This window comes from Aethalodelphis obliquidens, unplaced genomic scaffold (assembly GCF_003676395.1).
Source record: "Aethalodelphis obliquidens isolate GAN/ISIS:26980383/991018 unplaced genomic scaffold, ASM367639v1 scaffold30, whole genome shotgun sequence".
NCBI lineage: Eukaryota > Metazoa > Chordata > Mammalia > Artiodactyla > Delphinidae > Aethalodelphis > Aethalodelphis obliquidens.
In genome coordinates this window covers 976,260-996,811 of record NW_020837974.1, presented here as the reverse complement: position 1 = coordinate 996,811, position 20,552 = coordinate 976,260, and the positions used below count along the sequence as shown (strand labels likewise).

Genomic DNA, 20,552 nt, shown 5'->3' with positions numbered 1-20,552 from the left:
ATTCAGGTGAGTTAGAAACAAACCCTTCCCTGGGGGGCTCACGGCCTGGTGGGACAGGAGCCTGATGAGGGGTGGGACCCAGCTGGAGAAAAGGAGGGAAGGCTTCTTGGTGTGCCTGCTTTGGGCTCTGACCCAGTCAAGACTCTCTGAGCCTCAGTTTTTCCATCTGGTGTCTCCTCCTGGTGACATGAGGACCATGAGACATCCCAGGAGGAGATGGTCCAGGACACAGACATTCACCAGCGCCTGATGGAGTTGGTGTAGAAATACCTCCAATACCTGGAGGGGGATGGCTTTGAGGGATGCTCCACAGTGCCGCCCAGGGCCCTGAGCAGGGGGGAGCCGCAGCCGTCCACAGGGCAACATGTACCCTTCCCTGACTCAGTCCCCCCTGCCCTGAGAGGGCCTCCCCATGACAGCACTCCTTCTCAGACCCTCCTCTCAGGGTTGGCTTCCAGGGAGATCCCCAAGTCTTTCCCAGAACAGCCCTGATGCTGTCTTGCACAGGGAGGTACAGGGATGGGTGTAGAAGCAGACAGGTCTGCAGTCAGTTCCTCAGTGGAGCAGCTGTGCAGCCCCGGACAAGCTCTCTAGAGAGGTCACCTAGCCTCTCTGAGCCTTAACAAATTGATGTCTTTAGATGGAGGGATTGGCTCTGGGTCAGTACCAGTCTCTTCCTCGTGTGGCCCTCAGCGGTGGTCCCTGCTCTGCCCCTGGTGCGCTGTGTGACCTTGGGGGCACTCCTTCCCCTCTCTGGGCCTCAGATTCCCCCAGGTTCAGGTAAGGGATCAGCCTAAGCTGCTGAGACCCACTGAGCTCTCAGAACACAGGGTATTTGCTTAGGAAATACCACCCAGGGGGACGCTTGGCTACGGCTCTGGTTCCTCTCCTGGAAGGGATGGAAGGACAAGCCCGCTGGTTCTGGGGTGCTGCTGGGTGGGGAGCGTGGGCAGGATCTTTCCCCCGGACGCTTTGCCCACCCTGCCCTGCTCTGGGCTCCTACGTCAGCGATGGGGAAGGACGGCCAGCACTCCAGCCCTCTTGGCAATCTCGGGGCACGGCAGGTACTCCTTGGCGGGCACCCCCACCCCTCGCTCGCCTCCGCTGACCTCAGTCGCTCTAGCCTGTGACCTGGGCCCTCCAGCTCCACCCAGAACTCTTTTATCCTGGGTGCCTGCTCTGTGCCAGAGAGCCTGCTGGCTGGGAGGGGGGCACCCGGAGAGCAGCCCTGTCACAGGGATGGGGCCTCCCACCTGCCCGCCCACGGCCCCAGGCACAAGCCCCAGAGTCGATGCCCAGGACGGGCTAGGAGGACACAGGACGGGGAAGAGGAACCAGCCGGCGTCTGACCCCGGGGCCGGAGAGCGGCAAACTGCCAGGTCTGCTCATCCAGGGCGGCCCCGCATCCATCCATCATTCCCAGCTGCCTGGAGAGAGAGCCCAGCTCTGGGCAGCGCGCTCTGCCGGCCCGCGGACCCCACCTGCCCTCCCTGTGACCTTGGCGCCAAGTGCACAAGTCGCAGGGGCTCGCAGACTAGGCAGCCCACCCCGGAGGCGGCAAGAGGGAAGACGGGTGTTCCCAGTTTGTGGATGGGAAAACTGAGGCTTGGGGAGGTGGATGCCTTTAGGGTCCTTCCGGGGGGATGACTGCAGGAGAGCAGGTCACCCAAACTCGTTTAGGAGTGACCATTTCCTGAGCAGAGCCACAGGTGGTCAACGCAGAGCATGGATCAGAACCTGGGTCTCTGGACCCTCAACGCAGTGCTCACCCCCCAAGCCAGGCTGCACCAGGGAACCAGCCCCCCAAGGCTGCCACGCCCTCCCTAGGCGGGAGAGGGCCTGGGTGCTCGGAGAAGGGGGGTCGGGGAGGGCAGGAGTGGCCGTCACCCTAATGAAGCCATCTCGCCACCGTAATGAAGACCTCACGTACCTCCAATGACACTCAGCAAATCCAGGCACAAATAAATAACCCTAGTCCAATTGAATCAACCTTCAACCGATTGGCACAGCTAAACAAATTAGCCCGAGGCCCGGACGACGTTAACAGACCAGGCAGGCGGGCGCAGGCTGGGATCCTTCGGCAGGCGGGTTCATGGCGTCTAATAAGCTGAAGCCAAATCCCCCGGCGTTCATGTCTCTGGTTTCAGGCCACTCTGCTCCCAGAGCGCAGGCTTTCAGGGGCCTCGGCCCTGGGGGCTGCGGAGGGAAACCAGACCCATGGCGGCGGGAGAGAAGCGGGTAGAGGGCAGGCCGCGAGCAGGGACGCCCTTCCGGTACAGGAGAGAAGGTGCAGGAGGCTGTTGCCGGACTGCCTCCTGGGGATGCAGCCAAGTCTGATGTGCAGCGGGGTGGGCAGGAGCTGGCGGCAGACCCACCCCCCTCCTCGCCCTGCAGTGCCACCCGCACCCAGACCCGGGCTCCCCAGGAGGGGCCTGCTCTGCAGGGCCTCGTCCCAGAGTGAGTTCCCCTGCCCCCAGCCCTGTGCAGGGGCGCTGGAGCCTCCCCGGACACGCGGCGGATGGAGAAGCCCCTCTAAGGGCCCGAGGCAACGCGAGGCCCAGCGTGTGGGCAACCGTAACAGTAAGGGGCAGGCCACTGCCAGTCTCCTCGCCAGCATCCCAGCCGCGCTCTGCAAAACCTGCTGTCCTCCCAGGACCAGGACACAGCCAGCCTGACGCTCGTTGTGGGGAGGGAAAGGCTTGGGCCTCGGCTCCTCCAGCGGCCACAGCGGGGCTCGGGGCTCCTGGCCAGCCGCGGAGGCGGGAGCGGGGAAGGTGAGCTGAGCGGGAACGCAGAGAGCTTGCCCCCCAGAGCGGGTGGCGGGGACATCGGGGGATCGCTGGTGACAGCTGACTGGCCGCCCAGGAGGGTTCAGCAGAACCACAATCTGGATGAATTAAAAAGCCCCCACTGTGTGCCCCCCACCCCCGAAGGTCTGACTTCTCTCACGCTGGAGGGTCGCCAGGACAGCCGGATGCCAAGAGCCAGGACGGAGGTATCCGCATGGCCCCGCTCGCCCCCAGCGTCCCGCGGGGAGGACGGACACGAGGCACAGCAGAACAAGGGCCCCTCCAGGGGCTGTACCCACGGGGTCCCCGCGCCACAGCCTCACTTTCCGATGTCACTCGTGTGTCTTTACGAAAGTGCCCAGCAGTGCCCAGGAGGTGGAGTGGGGGCCATGCCCTTCACTGGAGGCTGGCAGTTAGGAACCACTTGAAAACAAGGGGGGACTGTCAGCTGACAAGGGATGGAGGTTCATTCCCAAGGGAGCTCATCCCTAGCGGAGGTGGCAAGTCAGGCAGAGAGGGTGGTGGGCGGACAGGGCCACTGGCGCACGAGGAGGGACCGGAAACACACGCGCACACAGGTACACACACATGCAAACACTTACACACGCATGCCTGCACAGCTCACCCCCTCAACAGCCCTGCCAGCACATACCACGGGGTTCTGTTCAGATGACATTTTGGAAAAGGCAAAACTACGGGACAGAGAAGAGACCAGGGGTCACGGGGGCTGGGGGACAGGAGGGAACTGGGCAGATGGGGCACCGCGGTCACGGTTATACGATCACACGCGTTTGTCAAAACTCAGGACGGCACACCAAGTGCATCTACTGCATGTACTTCATGCCTCAATTTTTTTAAGTTATAAAAATATAAACCTAACCTGGCCTAGAGCCCCGCTATTTATTCAGAGAATGTCAAGGCCCTCAATTCCTCAAGGTTTAGCCCCGGGGGAGGCTGGGTCCTTGCTTTCCATCCCCCCAACCCTCCTGTGCTGTCTGAGTGATGCTTTGGGGTTACATCCCAGCAAGGGGCAGTGAGAGTGCCCAGGTGTCGCCCTGACACCTCAGTGGCCCCTCCAGAAAGCCTGGGAGAGGGCAGACAGTCCTCCCTGTGGAGTCTGGACAGCCTGGCGCTTCTGACCACGAGCAGGGAGGTAGGTACCTGGTGCCTGATCTTGTTTCCCTTTTCTCTGTGGCTACCAGGAAGCTCAAAGCTAAACCTGAGGCCCAGTCATAGCGACTGTGGAGGACCCAGTGGCCAGCATGCACACCCACTCTGTGTTTCATTACGGCCTTGAAGTCCAGCCCAGCTTGTATTCCCTAGTCCTGATCTCTAACGCTCATGCTGTGGTCTGATTTATAATCCTGTTAGCTGTGAGTGCCCTACGGTCTCCCCAGGGGTTGGGGTTGGACTTGGACTTCCTGCTAGCCCTACAGTGCATAGCTCAGGGTCCGGCCCTCAGAACAAGCTCTGCAAGTGCCTGTGACGTAAATGACAGATGTCGACACCTTTGAAGGACAAAGAGGTTTGTCATTAGATGACTCCTTGGATGGGGAGAGGGAGACACGCAGAGAAGCAGGTGGGAGTGGGGGTGGGGAGAGAGACAGACGGAGGGGTGGGCAGGGGAGAGAGACGGAGAACAGAACTGGCTCCCGGCCTCTGCGGAAGAGGCAGGGGGCCAGCCCTGCCCTAGCGTGGATGGGGGTGGGAAGGCTCGAGGGAAGGAGGACACCCCCTTCCCCGGCGCAGAGGAGGACAGGGCTCCTCCGTTCCTCCGCCCACACTGGGTTCAGCCCTGTCCCTGCTCCGCACGCTGAGAGCGTTCTGTGGCCTCTGCTGCCCCCCAGAGGTGTTCTCTGGTAACGCAGGCACTCCCCACCCAGCTCTCCCTGGGGCTGGGGGCCGCCCTGCAGCTCATTCCTGCCAGACCCAACTCAGATCCCGGCCTAGGTTCGCCTGGGGGCTCTGGGTGCGTCTACACGGTGCAAAATCCCCTGCCACCACGGCCAGGGGTACATTTCCTTCTTTCCCATTTTTATTTCTTTTCTGAAATATGCTAAAAATTCAAATAGTACAGAAATGTGTGACCATGGAAACTGATAAAAGTCCCAACTAATTCTTCACCCCCACCACGCCAAAATGTCACGTCTGTGACAAAGTGTCATGACTGACCTTTTCACCAGGCAGTAGACCCTGTGTTTCTAGGACCTCTTTGTTTATAGGTCCATCTTATTTTTCAAAGTTGTTTTCCTAGGGGAGTATTTCCACCTTGCTTTCAACCTCCTTTGAAATCTTGCCTGTTCCGTTTGTCGGGGTGGAGTTACTCCTGTTTCTCCCTGACTGCCCTGACCTTCAGCTGTTTGCTCATCATTGGTCTCTTCTCTGCAGTGAGGTGGTAACTGGGGGTCCCCTCACACCAGCTCCTAACAGAAAATGTTCACTGACTGAGTGACCAAGCAAACATTTCACCCCTGGATGGATGGACGGATGGATGGACGGATGGATGGACACATGGATGGACGGATGGATGGACACATGGACGGATGGATGGACACATGGATGGACGGATGGATGGACACATGGACGGATGGATGGACACATGGATGGACGGATGGATGGACACATGGACGGATGGATGGACACATGGACGGATGGATGGATGGATGAGCGAGCTCAGCACTTTCACAGAAAGCCCCCAGCGATGCAGTGCAGGCCCAGGCAGTGGGAAGCACACCTGTGAGCACTGAGGAGCTCAGGTGACAGCACCTGGGCAGGACACTGGCCACACCTGCTGTGCACAGAGGCTGGCTTCACCCTGGATCCCTCTGTGTACTGGGATATTGTAGGGTATGAACATGTTAGCTATTCTAACAACAACAACGGTATCAGTAAATTTCAGGAAAGAAGAAAAGAAATAAGACTCCATCTACCGGGACTTAGGTGTGAAAAAGTGAATCCAAAACCTCCGAGCGCCAGACGCTTGCCCACCTGTTCCATCTCTCAGCTGCCCACTCCCCAGACACCACTTGGGACCCGGCTGAGCTGCAGCTTCCTGAGGACGGCTTGGCGGCACCCAGCTGCAAAGAGCCCTGGAACCTGGGCCCCAGCCCCACACTGCTCCCCCGGTCTCGCCACACCTGTCAGTCCTGGCTCCGTGTCTGCCCCCCTCCCCACCATGGGCTACAGGACAGGGCCCTTGGACCCTCGGCACCTACACAGGCTTAGGTCACTGAGCACAACATTCTAAAGGCTCATCCAGGACTTCCCTGGTGGCGCAGTGGTTAAGAATCCACCTGCCGATGCAGGGGACACAGGTTCAAGCCCTGGTCCGGAAGATCCCACATGCCGCGGAGCAACTAAGCCCGTGCGCCACAGCTGAGCCTGCTCTCTAGAGCCCGCGAGCCACAACTACTGAAGCCCGCGTGCCTAGAGCCCGTGCTCCGCGGGGCTCTAATGCAATGAGAAGCCCGTGCACTGCAAGAGTAGCCCCCGCTCTCAGCAACTAGAGAAAGCCTGCGCGCAGCAACGAAGACCCAACGCAGCCAAAAATAAATTAATTTTTAAAAATTGCCGTCTCTCAAACCACTAAAAAACAAGTTTAAAAAAAGAGGCTCACCCACGTTGTAACAGGCGTCAAGATCTCCTTCCTTCTTAAGGCTGAATGAGTTCCCACTGTAGGGACAGACCACACTGTGTGTGTCCGTCTGTCTGTGCATGGACACTTGGGTTGCTTCCACTTTCTGGCTACAGTGAATAATGCTGCTGTGAACGTGGGTGTGCATGTTGATATATCGCTTCAAGACCCAGCTTTCAATTCTTTTGGGCAAACCCAGAAGTGGAATTGCTGGATCACAGTGTTTTGAGGAACTGCCACGTGGCTTTCACGCCATGGCTGCACCATTTTACAGCCCGTGAACAGTGTCCGAGGGCGCCGATTCCTCACACCCCAGCCAGCACGTGCCTCCTCTACATCTGTGCGTGCACTTAGCCATCCTAATGGGAGTGGCAGGCCTGCATTCAAAGGCGGCGCCTGCTTTGGGCTGGGGTGAGAGTTTCCTGTCATTTGTCTGCTCTTTGCTTGAATCGTTTACTTGCCCTTCTTCAATTTACACAGCTTAGGATTCACTCACGACACACAGTTCCAAGAGTGTAGACAAACACACAGTCCTGCAAACACCACCACAGCCAAGATACAGCAGATCCCTCATCCCCTGGGCCCCCCCATTTGCATTCAAACCTGCCCCTCACCCCCACTCTGCAACCACTGATCCATAATGCTGCCTTTTCCAGAACGTCACATGAATGGACTCGCAGAGCGCACTGCCTTCTGTGCTTGGCTTCCTTCCTTCCTTGTACTGTTTTGGGGTCCCTCCACACTGTCACATGCCCAGAGTAATGACCTATCACGTGGATGGACCCCAGTTTGTTACCCGTTCACCTGCTGCAAACATTTGGGTTGTGTTCCGTTTCTGGTCACTATGAAGAAAGCCACTATGAACATAATTGTTGGTGTGGACATAATTTTCGTTTCTCCTGGGTAAATACCCAGGAATGGGATTGCTGAGTCACATGGTAGGTGTATATTCCCCTTTATGAGAAGCAGCTAAACTGCTTTTCCCAGTGCCCGCCCTGACTGGCCCTCCCAGCAGCAAGGCAGCGACGCTCCAGTTGCTCCCCGCTCCTGCCACGCCTGGCGTGGCCGGGCCCTGCTGAGTTTAGCTGTGTGTCTCGCTGGGGACGCTCTAGTGGGATGTAGCCACATCTTCTGTGGTCATCAGTTCACCTCGACACACAGAACCGCAGATGCTGGGATTTGGAAAGGCCTTCAAAACACTTTGAGTCCAGGGCTTCCCTGGTGGCACAGTGGTTAAGAATCTGCCTGCCAATGCAGGGGACACAGGTTCGAGCCCTGGTCCGGGAAGATCCCACATGCCGCGGAGCAAATAAGTCCATGCGCCACAACTACTCAGCCTGCACTCTAGAGCTTGCGAGCCACAACTACTGAGCCCGTGTGCTACAACTACTGAAGCCCATGTGCCTTGAGCCCGTGTTCCGCAACAAAGACAAGCCACTGCAATGAGAAGCCTACGCACCACAACGATGAGTAGCCCTGGCTCGCTGCAACCAGAGAAAGGCCACGTGCAGCAATGAAGACCCAACACCAAAAAAAAATAAATACATAAATAAATTTTTAAAAAAACCAAAAAACACTTCGAGTCCAGTCTCCCCAGCGCAGACATCCTGGTACCATCCTCAGCCCCGATGACCACCTGGTCCCAACGCCTCCACAGGGAGGGCGATCACCACCTCCCATGGAAGGCCCTGGCATTCCTGGAAAGTTCTGTTGGTCAGAAAGTCCATGTGCTGTGCGCAATCTACCTTCTCAGAACCTCCATGTGGTACAGGCCCTGGGCCCAGCCCACAGACACAGAATGGGCCCTCAGGAAGGCGGGCCCGCCCCCGACCTCCCAGCCCACTCCGCTCCCTCCCTGCTCAGACAAAACCAACTCCAGTCCATCCCCCAGAGCCCTGTCCCCATCAGAGGGCAGGAGCACAGAGGAATGGATCAGAGGCACCTGGAGGCCACCCGGCCAATCTGCCCATTTTACAGATGAGGAAACAGAGGCCCGGAGCAGGGAAGGGAATTGTCCAAGGTCATCAGCAAGTTAGTGCCAGGGCCTGGGGGCAGGGCTTGGGTTCCTTTCCACTTCATCCTGCCCCCTCCCTAGCCCCACCCACCACTCTGGACCCACTGCTTTACACACCAACTTGAATGCGATCCAATTGGGCAAACGTTTATCAAAGCCGCACGCTGGCTTTCCGTCCTCTCCCTGTAAAAGAAAAGAGTACGAACAATAACCAGCCTGGCAGGCTTTGTCGTTTGGCTTGACATGGGGCAACAAGACGGCTTCTTATCAGGGGAAATAACTTCTTAAAATATTGAAAGAAAGGCTTTCAGAAATTGCACATGGATTAAGGTTTCATTTATTAAAGAACTAAACAAACAGTGCAAGATGTGGGTACAAGGCAGTTTTCAATATTTCTAACGAGGGCAGGAAGCCTCACTCCAGGAACAGAAAGATTGTAATATTTGAGCTTGACTAAGTTCGGCAGAAAACAAAGTGACAAGCTAAACTCTCAATTCTGTGCCCTGCTGGAATTAGGTCCAAAAATAGAGCATTTTCTTTGTGTTGACCATGTGACGTTAAATAAAAATACTCCTGCTGACATAAAACTCCAAAGCTCAGGGCACCCCTAGGCCACAAAGCGAGCGCCTGCCCCACAGGGCACCACCGGCCTCCAGGGGAAAGTGATGCTTTCACTTCTGACCCTGGGCAGCAGGCTTCTCAGAAATATCTTTAAATGCTCCCTGGGAAGAGGATTTATGCCCTTTCCGGGTGAACAGCTCCCTGGACCCTTATAAACTGGGCTCAGTTTTAATGGTATTCATTCGTTTCCCTCGGGAAAATTTCGAATTTCACGTAGTCTCAGGGTTTTGTTTCCGTAATAAAATGTATGTGATTTTCAGTGGGTTGCCTTTAATCTTTATATCCTATCCCTTCCCTCAACTTGGATAAACCTGGTTTATAAAAAATTAATTGTTCACTATCTTTTTCTAGATAACTGGGTGCAGTAAAAGGTCGTTTCTGTGTCCCGGAGCTCCCTGGTTAGAACTGTCTTACTTCCGTGCTGCTGCTTAGTCACAGGTCTTTGCGACCGCTGAGCACACAGACACTGTGCCACACAGGTGACTGCTGGGCATGCAGCCGCGCCACAAGACCAGGTCGCACCCGCTGGGGGCAGAGGAAGGCCAGTGGCGAGGCTGGGGGTAGCAACCAGGGTCCACAAGCACCAAGACTCTCTGCCCTTGGCCGCAGGGCTGCCGAGCTGAGGGAGATCTGCAGACAGCCCTGAGGCTGACCCCGGTCGCCGTGCTGGGCCTCGCTGCCTCTGCAGCTCTCGTGCCGGCTTAGGAATTTACGTCCTGTCACAGAAAGACCCAGCTTCGGTATCATCACAGCCTTTCTCCAGAGACGGGATGGTGGCATTAAGGACCGCACAGCCCTAACGGTTAGGGGACTGGGCAGGTGGGTTTACATCGCCCTCCTGGTCTTTCTGCTCCTTGCAAAAGCCTGGGCGTGGAGAGGCCGGAGCCACCGATCACACGAGGGCCTGTGCGTGGGGCACTGCCAGTGGATTCCAACGACCCACGAACGGAAGGAGACTCTATCAAGCGCGCTGTATGTGCCAGGCCCTAAACGAGGCCCTTTTGCAAATGGGATGTCATTTAATCCTCCCCATTACTGAACAAGCAAGAATGGGTTTCTCCAAAAGGAACGAAGCACTGACACAGGCCACAACATAGATGAACCTCGAAGGCTGAGGGAGAGAAGCCGAAATGAAAGGCCACAGAGGGTGAGCCCGTTTATAGGAAATGCCCAGGACAGGCAAAGCCGTAGGAACAGAAAGTAGACGAGTGGTTTCCAGTGGGGAGGTCTAAATATTTGGTACTTTCCACTTACGATTTCTTCTTTGACATACATTATTTAGAATTATTTTGTAAACTCCCAGATGCATGGGAAGTTGCTTTTACATTAACTTTTTTCTTTTTTTGGCCGCATTGCACGGCTTGCAGGACCTTAGTTCTCCGACCAGCGACTGAACCCACAGCAGTGAAAGCGACGAGTCCTAGCCACTGGACGGCCAGGGAATTCCCAACAGTAACTTCTTTTTTAAACAGTGATTGGTTCAAGGACAGGCACGCGACCCAGGTTGGTCTAGGGAGATTCAATCCTGGGACTGTCACTGGGTACGTGGAGAAGGGACAGCTCCTGCGGTGTGGAGGCTGGTGGTTCTACCGCAGCATGGGGGACAGCCCGTCTGAGAGCAGGGCCCACACGCCCACACAGCTAAGAGGCGGAGAAAGACATCACGCGACTCTCTGGGTCTTTTCAGCCCACAGAAAAGCCCATCTGTGCTCCTTTTGGGGCAGAAGACGGTTTCACATCTGTGTCTGTCACCTCCACTTGAAAAATCCTATGGCTACAGCTTCCCTCACTCATTCCAAAATATCTATAATCTAAATGTCGAAAATATCTGATGGCTGTGTCTCAGGCCTGCCTCACAAATGTAATCTCCGACAACTGCTACCCAGCGCCTCTTAAAATACCGGCCAAGAGAAGTGACAGTGATTATTAATTTATATAAATAAAGTGGTTCTGGGACTTCCCTGGCAGTCCAGTGGTTAGGACTCGGTGCTTTCACTGCCGTGGCCCTGGGTTCAGGCCCTGGGTTCAGGCCCTGGTTGGGGAACTAAGATCCCGCAAGCCTCAAGGCGCGGCTAAAAAATTATTTTAAATTTAAAAAATAAAGTGGTTCCACCTATTACCGTGTCTCACAAAAACTTAGAAGGATGTTGCCTCTACGAGACTCAGGCAAACCCTGGCAAAGCCTTACCCATTCCAAGACTGTGCTACCCAGGAGGTCCTTTTGGTCCAAGCTCTGGCTACCTGGGTACCTGTGGTCAGGAGGCTGCAGGGGAAAACAGATATTCTCATAGCACAGAGAGTTTCACGAATAAATTGACCATTTACATAACTGGGCTCCACTCAAACACCCCTCCCTGTATAGCTCCAGAATCTCTCTCTCTCTCTCTCACACACACACACACACCCCCAACACTGAAAGGCCTGGGAATCATGTTGTGAGGCTGTGGAAGTGCAGTGCAAATCAAGTCAAATTGTAAATCTTATGGAAGATGCAAGATTTCAGAAAGTCCATAAATGGAATAATACTGAGGGATGTTCAGATCTAGCCCAAAGCAAGTGGCAAGAGTGGGAGGGCCTGGCCGTGCAGCTGAGGACCACGAATGTGACAAGGTAATGACAGGCTGCTGCTCCCACAAGAAGTGACTCGAATATCAGAGAGGCTCTTGGGGAAGCGGAAGGTGCTCTTGCATATTTTAGTGCAACTGATCCTCTTTCTTCATCACGCACCTGAGAAAATCACACGATGTGAAGGAGAATGTGGAGAGCTATCACACAATTTGTTGGAAAAATTATGAGCCTGCCAAATCAACACTTGATTAATTCCTTGTCGGTTCTACGAATTAACTTACAATTGCATTCAGAACCTAAGCTTCCTTGAATACAAGACAAAGGCAAGATATTCCCCCCTTTTTTCCTTTCTCACGATAAATTCTCAAAATCTTTTGCCCCACCATTGACATCATTACTATTTGATTCCCATTTTAAGTGAATTCACTTAAGGGACCTTCCTCTCCAGTCTGATTTCCATCTTGCACTGGAGAATGGTCAGTGGCAGGCAGTGAGCACCTGCTCCACTACTGTAAGTGTGTAAGCTCTGCCCACACATCCACTTAGGCCACCAAGAAGCCTCCTCCCCAGGCCGCCACCACCTCACCCGAGGACAGCCTTCGCACCTCGTTTCCTCCAAACTTAGTCTTTATCGAAGATCTAGACCAAAAAACAGCCAGTGTCATCAAAACATCATCCACTTTGTTCTTCCAACATCTCTTTTATAAAAGTGATGAGCTTATTTCAGACTTAGGGTTTTTTTTGTTTGTTTTTGTTTTTGGTGTGGGGAGGGTCAGATTTCTTGTACCAATCTGCCTACAGAGAGAGAATGCATGAATTGGTGAATAAAAGTAAATGAACCTTTTAGAGGTTTCACATGGCAATACATTGGCAATTGGCTTTTGGGGTGTGTGGGGGGGTGGATGTGTGTTTAAATTTAGAACCAACAAAAAATTAGACTCTCCTGAGAAATTGATATGTTTCCTCCTTTTTGAGTACTGGAGCCACGAAACTCATAACCTTTCCCACTGTGAACCGGCTGCAAGAAAGCTCAAATCACAGGTCTCCTCTTGGCCTCTGTCTCTTTTGATAGTTTTGTAGACGTGCCTTTTTCCTTTAGGCCACCAGAAATCACTGGGGAACGAACATGCTTCATGTGACTTAATACATCATGAGAAAAGGTGGTAAGGACATGAGGGGTCCCAAAGCTTCCTAAGGGGTTAAGTGACATGGACAGACCAGGCTGGGGGTGGGGTAGAACGTGCCCTGACAGGCCTGTCAGGGAGCCGGAGAGAAAGCCTTCGGGGTGTGCGGTTTTGAAGGGTGTTCATCCCCTCAGGAAGTTTCAAGGCTCAGATTACTGCAGTATCAGACAAGACTCCCCACCCTGCCAATACCACTTCCAGCGTGGAGAAAGGGAAGATATGCGGGGGGGCTGGGGGGCTCTCTGAATCCCTGGGAGGAACCAGAAATCATCCTGCTACAGGGCAGCACTGTCCCTCGTCTTCCCCTTTACCCGGAGCTGCGCTGAGAGACCAGTAATTAAGGGTAAAGGTCCGAAGCCCAGATCCAGCCCTTATCAGCTTTGTGACCTTGGGCAAGTTCTTTGAACCTTAACATCTTGTCTATAAAACCGGGATAATAACAACTCTACTTAATGGGGATGTTAAGATTAAATGAGTTACTATAGAGAAAGCACTTAGGGGCTTCCCTGGTGGCGCAGTGGTTAAGAATCCGCCTGCCAGTGCAGGGGACACAGGTTTGAGCCCTGGTCCGGGAAGATCCCACATACCGCGGAGCAACTAAGCCCGTGCACCACAACTACTGAGCGTCCGCTCTAGAACCCGTGAGCCACAACTACTGAGCCTGCGCTCTAGAGTCCGCGAGCCACAACTGCCGAAGCCCACATGTCTAGAGCCCGTGCTCCGCAACAAGAGAAGCCACCGCAATGAGAAGCCCGCACACTGCAACAAAGAGTAGCCCCCGCTCACCGCAACTAGAGAAAGCCCGCGCGCAGCAACGGAGACCCAACGCAGCCCCAAATATAAATAAATTAAATAAATAAATTTAAAAAAAAAGAGAAAGCACTTAGAACAACGCCTGGCACATACTAAGTGCCAAATAAATGTCAGCTATTCTTATTATGCCCTTGGACATGGGAGGATATCCCAGATGGGCTTCCGAGGGCAGAAGCCCCTGGCACTGCCTAGAGCGGTTAAAAAGCCTTTGTTATGACGCTGACAAAGATTCTCTCCTACACCAAACTCTTTTTCAACCAGGCCTCCCCTTTTTGGACTTCTGCATTTTCCAATTTTAGCAAGAACTGCCCCCGCCATCCTCCATATCTGATACCCTCCCCCCCAGGTCTGATCGGTTCCTCATCCCCCACCGACCCCCAGGTGGTCTGATACCGCCCAGGCCTACCTTCAGCGAGAATCCTGCTAGGTTTCCTTGGCTAGAAACCCCCAACCCCCTGATGTTTCCTCTTAGTAATTTCCCACCCACTGACCTAACTAACGCTGCTCCTTGGCTGTAAATTCCCACCGGCCCCTGCGGTTTTAAGTGAAAAATGTCACCTGCCATAACAGTAAACAAAGGATGTTGCAACCTACAAGCCATCCCGTCACAGCCCGCGGACGTTGCACCCTGAGGGGAGTCCTCAGGGTGGAAAGCAAAGGATACTGGCCCCAGAGAGCTGAGGTGCACATCAAAGGAATGATCTCAGTGAGCCCAGACTCTGGCATCTTCCCATACCCAGAAAAGCACTAAATTCCTTAACTCGAGGTGTCTGGTTTTCTTTAATGCACAGTATCTTCTGACGCTCCGACTACCCGGTGTTTGTTGTAAAGGCCCCTAAGTACCCTGGATCCTCCCTTACCTCTTCGGAACAGTCCCTGAGTTATCTGAGATGCTGTGTCCCGGGCTTAAGTCCTCAGTCTTGTCCACCGAATAAAACGTTAACTCTCAACTTTTAGGTGGTGCATTGTTTTTTCAGTCCACACGGTATTCGGGGATGACTGAGGTCTCTTGTGCCCTACGTCAACGGTCCTGAGTGGAATGTTTTCAGCGCTTTAACTGCCCTCCGGCCCTGCTTTTCTCTCTCAGCTCCCTGTGCTTCTGTGAGGGTCCTGGAGCCCACGGCCAAGGGGCCCGAGACCCCATTCCTGAGGTTCCCCAACCAAAGAGCTGCAGGGTCCCTGGCAGGAAGGCCCGAGGACCCCCTTCTGGAGAAGCCCCAGGCCCCTCGACTGAGGGCCTGGAACCGAGAAGCCGAGGCCTGCAGGTTGGGGGGGGGTGGGGGGGCGCAGGTCCTTCCCGCTGACACGACGCCGAGCCCGTCCCTGCCCAGCAGCACCGAAACCTGCTGCCCAGGGCCCGGCAGCCGCCGATGGGACCGGAAGCCGCCGGCGGGACCGGAAGCCCTGAGGCTGCACTTCCGGGGAGGCGGCGGAGCGAGCGCGCAGGCCTGCGGCTCGAAGGGCGGGGTTTGCCGGGGGGCGGGCCCGCATTGCCCATGTGCGTCACTTCCGGGCGTGGCGCGGTGAGCGCGGGCTGCGTGGCGGGCGGCGGGGCTGCTGGGTATCTGGCAGGGCCGGACGGGGGAGGAGGGGGTGGGGGTCCCCACGGGCCCCGGGCGGCTCCAGCCGCCCTCTGCCCTCCGCCTTGGTGGGGGTGCTGCTTCTCCCGTGGGACCGATGGTTTCCCCAAACGCAGAAAACGAAACCTCAGTGTGCGGACTAGAGGGGTGACGCGGGCGCCGCCACCCGCTCCGCCGGGTTTCTGCACCTGCGGCGCTTACTCCCCCCCACCCCCACCCCCGCGCGATGGCACGACTGAGGCCCCCAAGACTCAAATGAGAGCCGTTGGGATGCGGTGGGGGTCACAGTGATGCAGGACGGCGGGGGCCGACGCGTGGGGAAGGGGAGTTCTCACCTGCCTCCAGAGGCGAAAGTGTATTTTGACATCCCGCCTGTTTATACGTATGTGTTTAGTTAAGGGATCCAGAAAGTTCCGGGCAAATGAAGCCTGTATGGATGAAGAGGCACAGGCTTTTGAATGGGCCTACTTGTGTTTCTGTTTTAATGCCCAAGAATGCTTATTCTTGGAGCCTCAAGGCTACCTGCCATTGATCGATTGACTCTTTTTTTTATTTTTCTATCTTTTTAACGTAAACTGAAGGCGCCATTGAGCAGTCCCAGCTATGGAAGGTAAGCCATTGGTGATATCGAAAGAGAAGACTGCAGTGGTGTGTGGGGTCCCCACCCAGGTGGTCTGTACAGCCTTCAGCACTCACATCCTGGTGGTGGTGACCCAGTTCGGGAAGATGGGTACCCTGGTCTCCCTGGAACCCAGCAATGTGACCAGTGACGTCGGCAAGCCCGTGCTGACCACTAAAGTCCTTCTCGGGCAGGACGAGGTAAAGTGGTTGGGAAGGGCTCCCCGTGCCTGTAATTTGTCTGTACGGATGTGGAGCATCTGGTAGGCGAGACCTGCCTCCAGCCCAAGACAGCATTTTCTGCAGCCTCCGTGCACTTGAGGGCATCCGCCTGCCCTTGGGGGCTGCTGTTCCCGGACGAGTTGATTCTGTAATGTAGACCTCCCCTCATTCTGACCCTGTCATAGCACGTTATGGTGGTGAGTGCCTACTCCGCTCAGGAAAGATCACCTGTGACATTTGACAGGGTTTCCCTCTGCAGACCCACACGGGTCCTTCCAGAGTAAAAATAGCTGGAAGAGACAGGAGCCAGAAAGCACTGAGGAGACAGATCTAATGATGCTCCTTAGCAGTGTGTGTATGACTGGAGTGTCTGGAGAGTCTTGTTGAATCTGAATGGCTGTCGCGCTGGACTTACCGGGTGGTGCTTTAATGGTGGTGTGGGAAGCCCTTCTGGGTCCCTCAGGGGTACTCGGTGAAGGCATTAAGAAGAAAACAGGTTTCTTGCAGTTAAAGTGGTCTCTCCTTGCCTTCGCCAGCCTCTCATCCATGTCTTCGCAAAGAATCTGGTGGCGTTTGTGTCTCAGGAAGCTGGAAACAGAGCAGTCCTTCTCGCCCTAGCCGTAAAGGACAAGAGCATGGAGGGGGTGACGGCCTTGAAAGAGGAGATCCGGACATGCCAGGTGTGGTGACCGCGGAGTAACCACCCCTGCTGTCCAGCAGGGCCACGTGGCAACTCAGACGCCCTCTCAAGGATTTGAAGACCCTCCCTCAGTCAGAAGGAGTGCCTTTATCTGGTTTTGGTCCTTGAAGCTGGAAGAAACATGCACGTCTCGGGCCGACTTTGGTTTGGGGGCTGACGTCACCTGTGGAGGGAGGACGTGGAATGTGTCCTGGGGCGTTGTAAGCGGTCCTCCCTGGGTCCACACAGTTGCACATGTTTGAGAATTGGCGGAACGAGTCATGGCCCTCAGTGTGCAGACGAATTGTTGGGGGAAATTTTTTTTTATTAAAAATAAATGTGTATCCCAAAACGCTGTCCTTAACAATGCTGCCAAACTTCAGGCACACGTGTAGGTTCACTGTAGTGAGCCACAGCGGGGAAGAGAACCCTTCAGGCAGAGTGTACGTTCACTGCGGGGAAGAGAACCCTTCAGGCACACGTGTAGGTTCACTGTGGTGAACCACAGCGGGGAAGAGAACCTGTTGGGTGAACACTCGGCTCCCGGCATCCAGCTCTGCTCGCACTCTCATCCTGCCCCTCTGCCCGTGACTTCTCTGAGCCTTCCGTTCCACAGACGCTGCTCGAGTTCTCACTGTGTGCTGGTACCCTAGCCTCCGGAGCCACATCCTTGAAGGCTGGGGGCAGACGTGCGTCACCCCGCAGGTACAGGGTCAGCTGGGGAGGGCCCACGTGGGGCAGACCAGGCAGCGCCCGCTGCCCAGGGAAGGCTCTGTAGCAAGGGGATCCTGACGCGGGAGGAGGGTGTTTCTAGCAAAGGCCAGGGGGCGGGAGAAGCACAGATTGTAGGGTGTTGGGGGCCGGCTGAACGTGAAGCCCAAGGGCTGGGGACAGGTGGCCAGGGCCTTCTGTGTCTGCTGAGCCCTTGGGACTTGATCCTGAGCTGCGAGGAGCTACTGAAGGCTTCCAAGTCAGGCTGGGTTTGCCCTTTGCAGATACCCCAAGGATTGGTGGAAGCGCGAGGCGAGGCTTGCCTTCAGGACAGCGTGTCTGCCACAGAAGACGGCCTGTAGGTGCCCAGGCCTGGGACCCACCTGGGCTCCCTCATCCCTCCAGATGTGGTGACCTGAGTCACTGGTCGTACTAGAGACCAGACCGGTAAATCTTTGTGCCGTTTGACTCTTAGTCTCGTGAGAGAAGAGAGGCAGCAGGAGAGTTGAGGTGAGAGCCGGGGTCTGGAAGCAGAGACCAGTGGAGATCCTGAAACGGAGTGGGCAGCCAGGATGCCCTTCCGGGGAACACCGGGGGTGGATCCGAGCGTTTATGAGATCAGAAAGGGATGTTTTAATTTGGTTTTCTTGGAACCAAAAGCCTCTGGAATCCTGAGTCTGATTTTATTTATTTATTTATTTTGCGGTACGCAGGCCTCTCACTGTTGTGGCCTCTCCCGTTGCGGAGCACAGGCTCCGGACGCGCAGACTCAGCGGCCATGGCTCACGGGCCCAGCCGCTCCGCGGCATGTGGGATCTTCCCGGACCGGGGCACGAACCCGTGTCCCCTGCATCGGCAGGCGGACTCTCAACCACTGCGCCACCAGGGAAGCCCCTGAGTCTGATTTTAGAAACCCCTGCTGAGGACAGGTGATGGGAGAGGCTGCACTGCTGGTCCAACTTGAAAAAAACTTAGTGAGTTTGTTGAAGGTGGGACGGAGGAAAGCTGTCTTCAAGGGCTCATTCCTTCAGCAGCCTCCCGGGGGGGACCATCAGCCTGCAGAGCTCACGTCCCCTCTGGGGACAGTCGGGTAAATCCACAGGTGCACACCAGGCTCACGCGGTGACCAGGCGGCCTCAGCATCAGAAGGGCCAGGGAGTCGAACGTGGGGATCCGCCAGACTTCCCAGAGTGGGCACTGATGCCCGAGCAGGCTCGGCACCTTGCGGGCTCCCGTGCGGGGAGCCTGAGGGGCCCAGGGCCCGACCCCCGACCGAGGGAAACAGGCAGACCCACCCCGGGAGACACAGGGCTCCTTGGTGGCCAAATCCGGCTCAGGGACTGCAGTGTGACGTCTCCACAGCCTTGCACCTCCCTCCCTGCTTGCTCTCAGTCCAGTCTTTCTCCTGAGAAGATCCCACCTGGCGTCTGCACTGGGAGGGCCTGGACGGACACTAGTTTTAAAAGCCAGAAAGCAGCTGACCAACTGGAGAAGAAGGGAAGGCCCTGTCCATCCACGTGTGAGGACCCCAAAGGTGACACAGTTCATAGCAGGTGTGGGGACACAGGCACTGGAGTAAAGGAGATGTGCGGGGCGTCAGCAGGTCCAGTGGGCGGGCAACCCCTGGAGAACCGGCACCTGAGCCAGGGGCAAGGGCAGGGCACCGTCCGATGACACTGGAGCACAACCGGGCAGGAGCCTCCTCGCTCAGAATCAGCCTGTAATTAGGCACACCCCTCATCTAACAATCAGATGTGTCTGTCCGTGGAAACATGCTTCTCTCGCTTGACCAGCGGGGAACCTGAACCGTGGGTCGGGCTCCAACTTGGGGCTAAGTTCGTATTCGCAGCTGTAGTTTTCTGATTTGGCCCCTAAGTGCACAACGACAGGACTGGCCCACGCTGCCTGTTGGTGAGGTCTGGGGTCAGCCCTTCATGCAGTCGTGGTAACACGTTTAATCCTCACGACGACCCCGCGAGGCCGCTGCTCTCATCTACATGTCAGATGAGGAAACTGAGGCGTGGCTGCCACCGAGCAGCAGGTCTGGGATTTCACGTGGGCGGAGAGCCTGGAGTCCACGCTGGTCACCCGTCACCCGGGCCCTCGCTGACACTCATTTTGGACCCCTTTCTCTCTAAGGCGTGGGCCAACCGCCTTGTCCACGCTGAAGGCAGACTTGCCTCGGTGCTTCTGCCTGGCTCTGATTCAGCCTCCGTGCGGGGGCCTCCTGCGAGCCAGGCCCTGGCAGTGCACACGCCATCTAGTCCTCATGACTGCCCTTACGAGGCAGGTAGGCCGTGGAGAAAGTCGAGGCTCAGCAGGACAGGGCGGGTCGCCCAGACCCCCAGGTGATCAGTGGTGGCCCCAGGATGCAAACACACCTGAGCCCCTGTCATTTGCACAGTCCCACGGTTGCCCGCCCGGAACATGGTGGGGCAACTGACGTATAATTGAAACCAGGGTCCCCAGCGCCTTCCCGAGGAGCGCTTACTCACAGCTGCCCGAGGCTGTCTGGTAGCTATTACAGAACACAGGCTGAGACCAAAGGCTTCCGTCTTTGAAGCCAGCGCCTCACTGCTCTGCTCTGCCTTATAAACCAAGACACACGCCTCGTGTGCAAAGGCATTTGGCCCCTTGCTTTCCGCGTTGCTCTGCTCCCAGGTGCTGTAATTCAGGAGGAGAGAGACATTCTCCGGTAAAGGGGCCGAGAAAGCCGCAGTTTCCGCAGGCAGAGCCGTCAGCTTTGTGGGAATCGTTATTCCTCTAGATGGAAAGGCTGCATGTGGTGTTTGCCCAGCGATCAAACTGTAATTACAACTTCCAGCAATTTATGGCCAAACGCAAATAGTGGACGTGGGGCTGATTTGCCAGCCCCTGCGGCATGGACTGGTGGATGAGTTTCCCTTTTTCAAGGCCGTGCTCTTGGACCAACGCGGTATGATTCACCCGACATGGTTTCCTGCTGAGCTACAAGTAGAGAACCCCAAGTTCCCCTCCCTCTAGCTCCCTTTTCCTAAGTGGACATGGGCCTGTGGCTACAGTTCAGAGTCAGGGGCGGGCCAGTGGGTACCCTCGGCGGTCAAGAGAGGCCAGGAGGGCGGCCGCCCATGGTTACCAGT

General features: G+C 55.9%; 2 protein-coding genes across 23 annotated transcripts in view; one reads left to right on the top strand and one right to left on the bottom strand.

Annotated features, from left to right (window-relative positions):
- LOC113630354 (uncharacterized) overlaps positions 1–15,024 on the bottom strand; it is a 59,614-nt gene extending 44,590 nt beyond the window's left edge. For 4 of the 22 annotated variants that reach the window (XR_003436919.1, XR_003436910.1, XR_003436909.1 and 1 more), the window contains exons 1-4: positions 14,484–15,012; positions 12,232–12,421; positions 11,247–11,321; positions 8,555–8,620 (exon numbers count right to left, since the gene is read on the bottom strand). Coding sequence is in view for 1 of the 22 variants with exons in the window: in XM_027125586.1 (XP_026981387.1) it covers positions 8,043–8,120; positions 8,555–8,620; positions 11,247–11,321; positions 14,218–14,349 (351 nt within the window). In the remaining 21 variants the exon portion in view is untranslated. The other 18 variants (XR_003436927.1, XR_003436921.1, XR_003436922.1 and 15 more) reach the window with 11 other exon arrangements.
- A 264-nt stretch (positions 15,025–15,288) lies between these two features.
- Positions 15,289–17,077, top strand: PSMG3 (proteasome assembly chaperone 3). Its single transcript, XM_027125581.1, has 3 exons — positions 15,289–15,585; positions 15,785–16,022; positions 16,580–17,077. Exons 2-3 carry the CDS (start codon positions 15,807–15,809, stop codon positions 16,730–16,732), a joined length of 369 nt encoding a protein of 122 aa, XP_026981382.1. The 5' UTR covers positions 15,289–15,585; positions 15,785–15,806; the 3' UTR covers positions 16,733–17,077.
- The last annotated feature ends 3,475 nt before the right edge of the window (positions 17,078–20,552 follow it).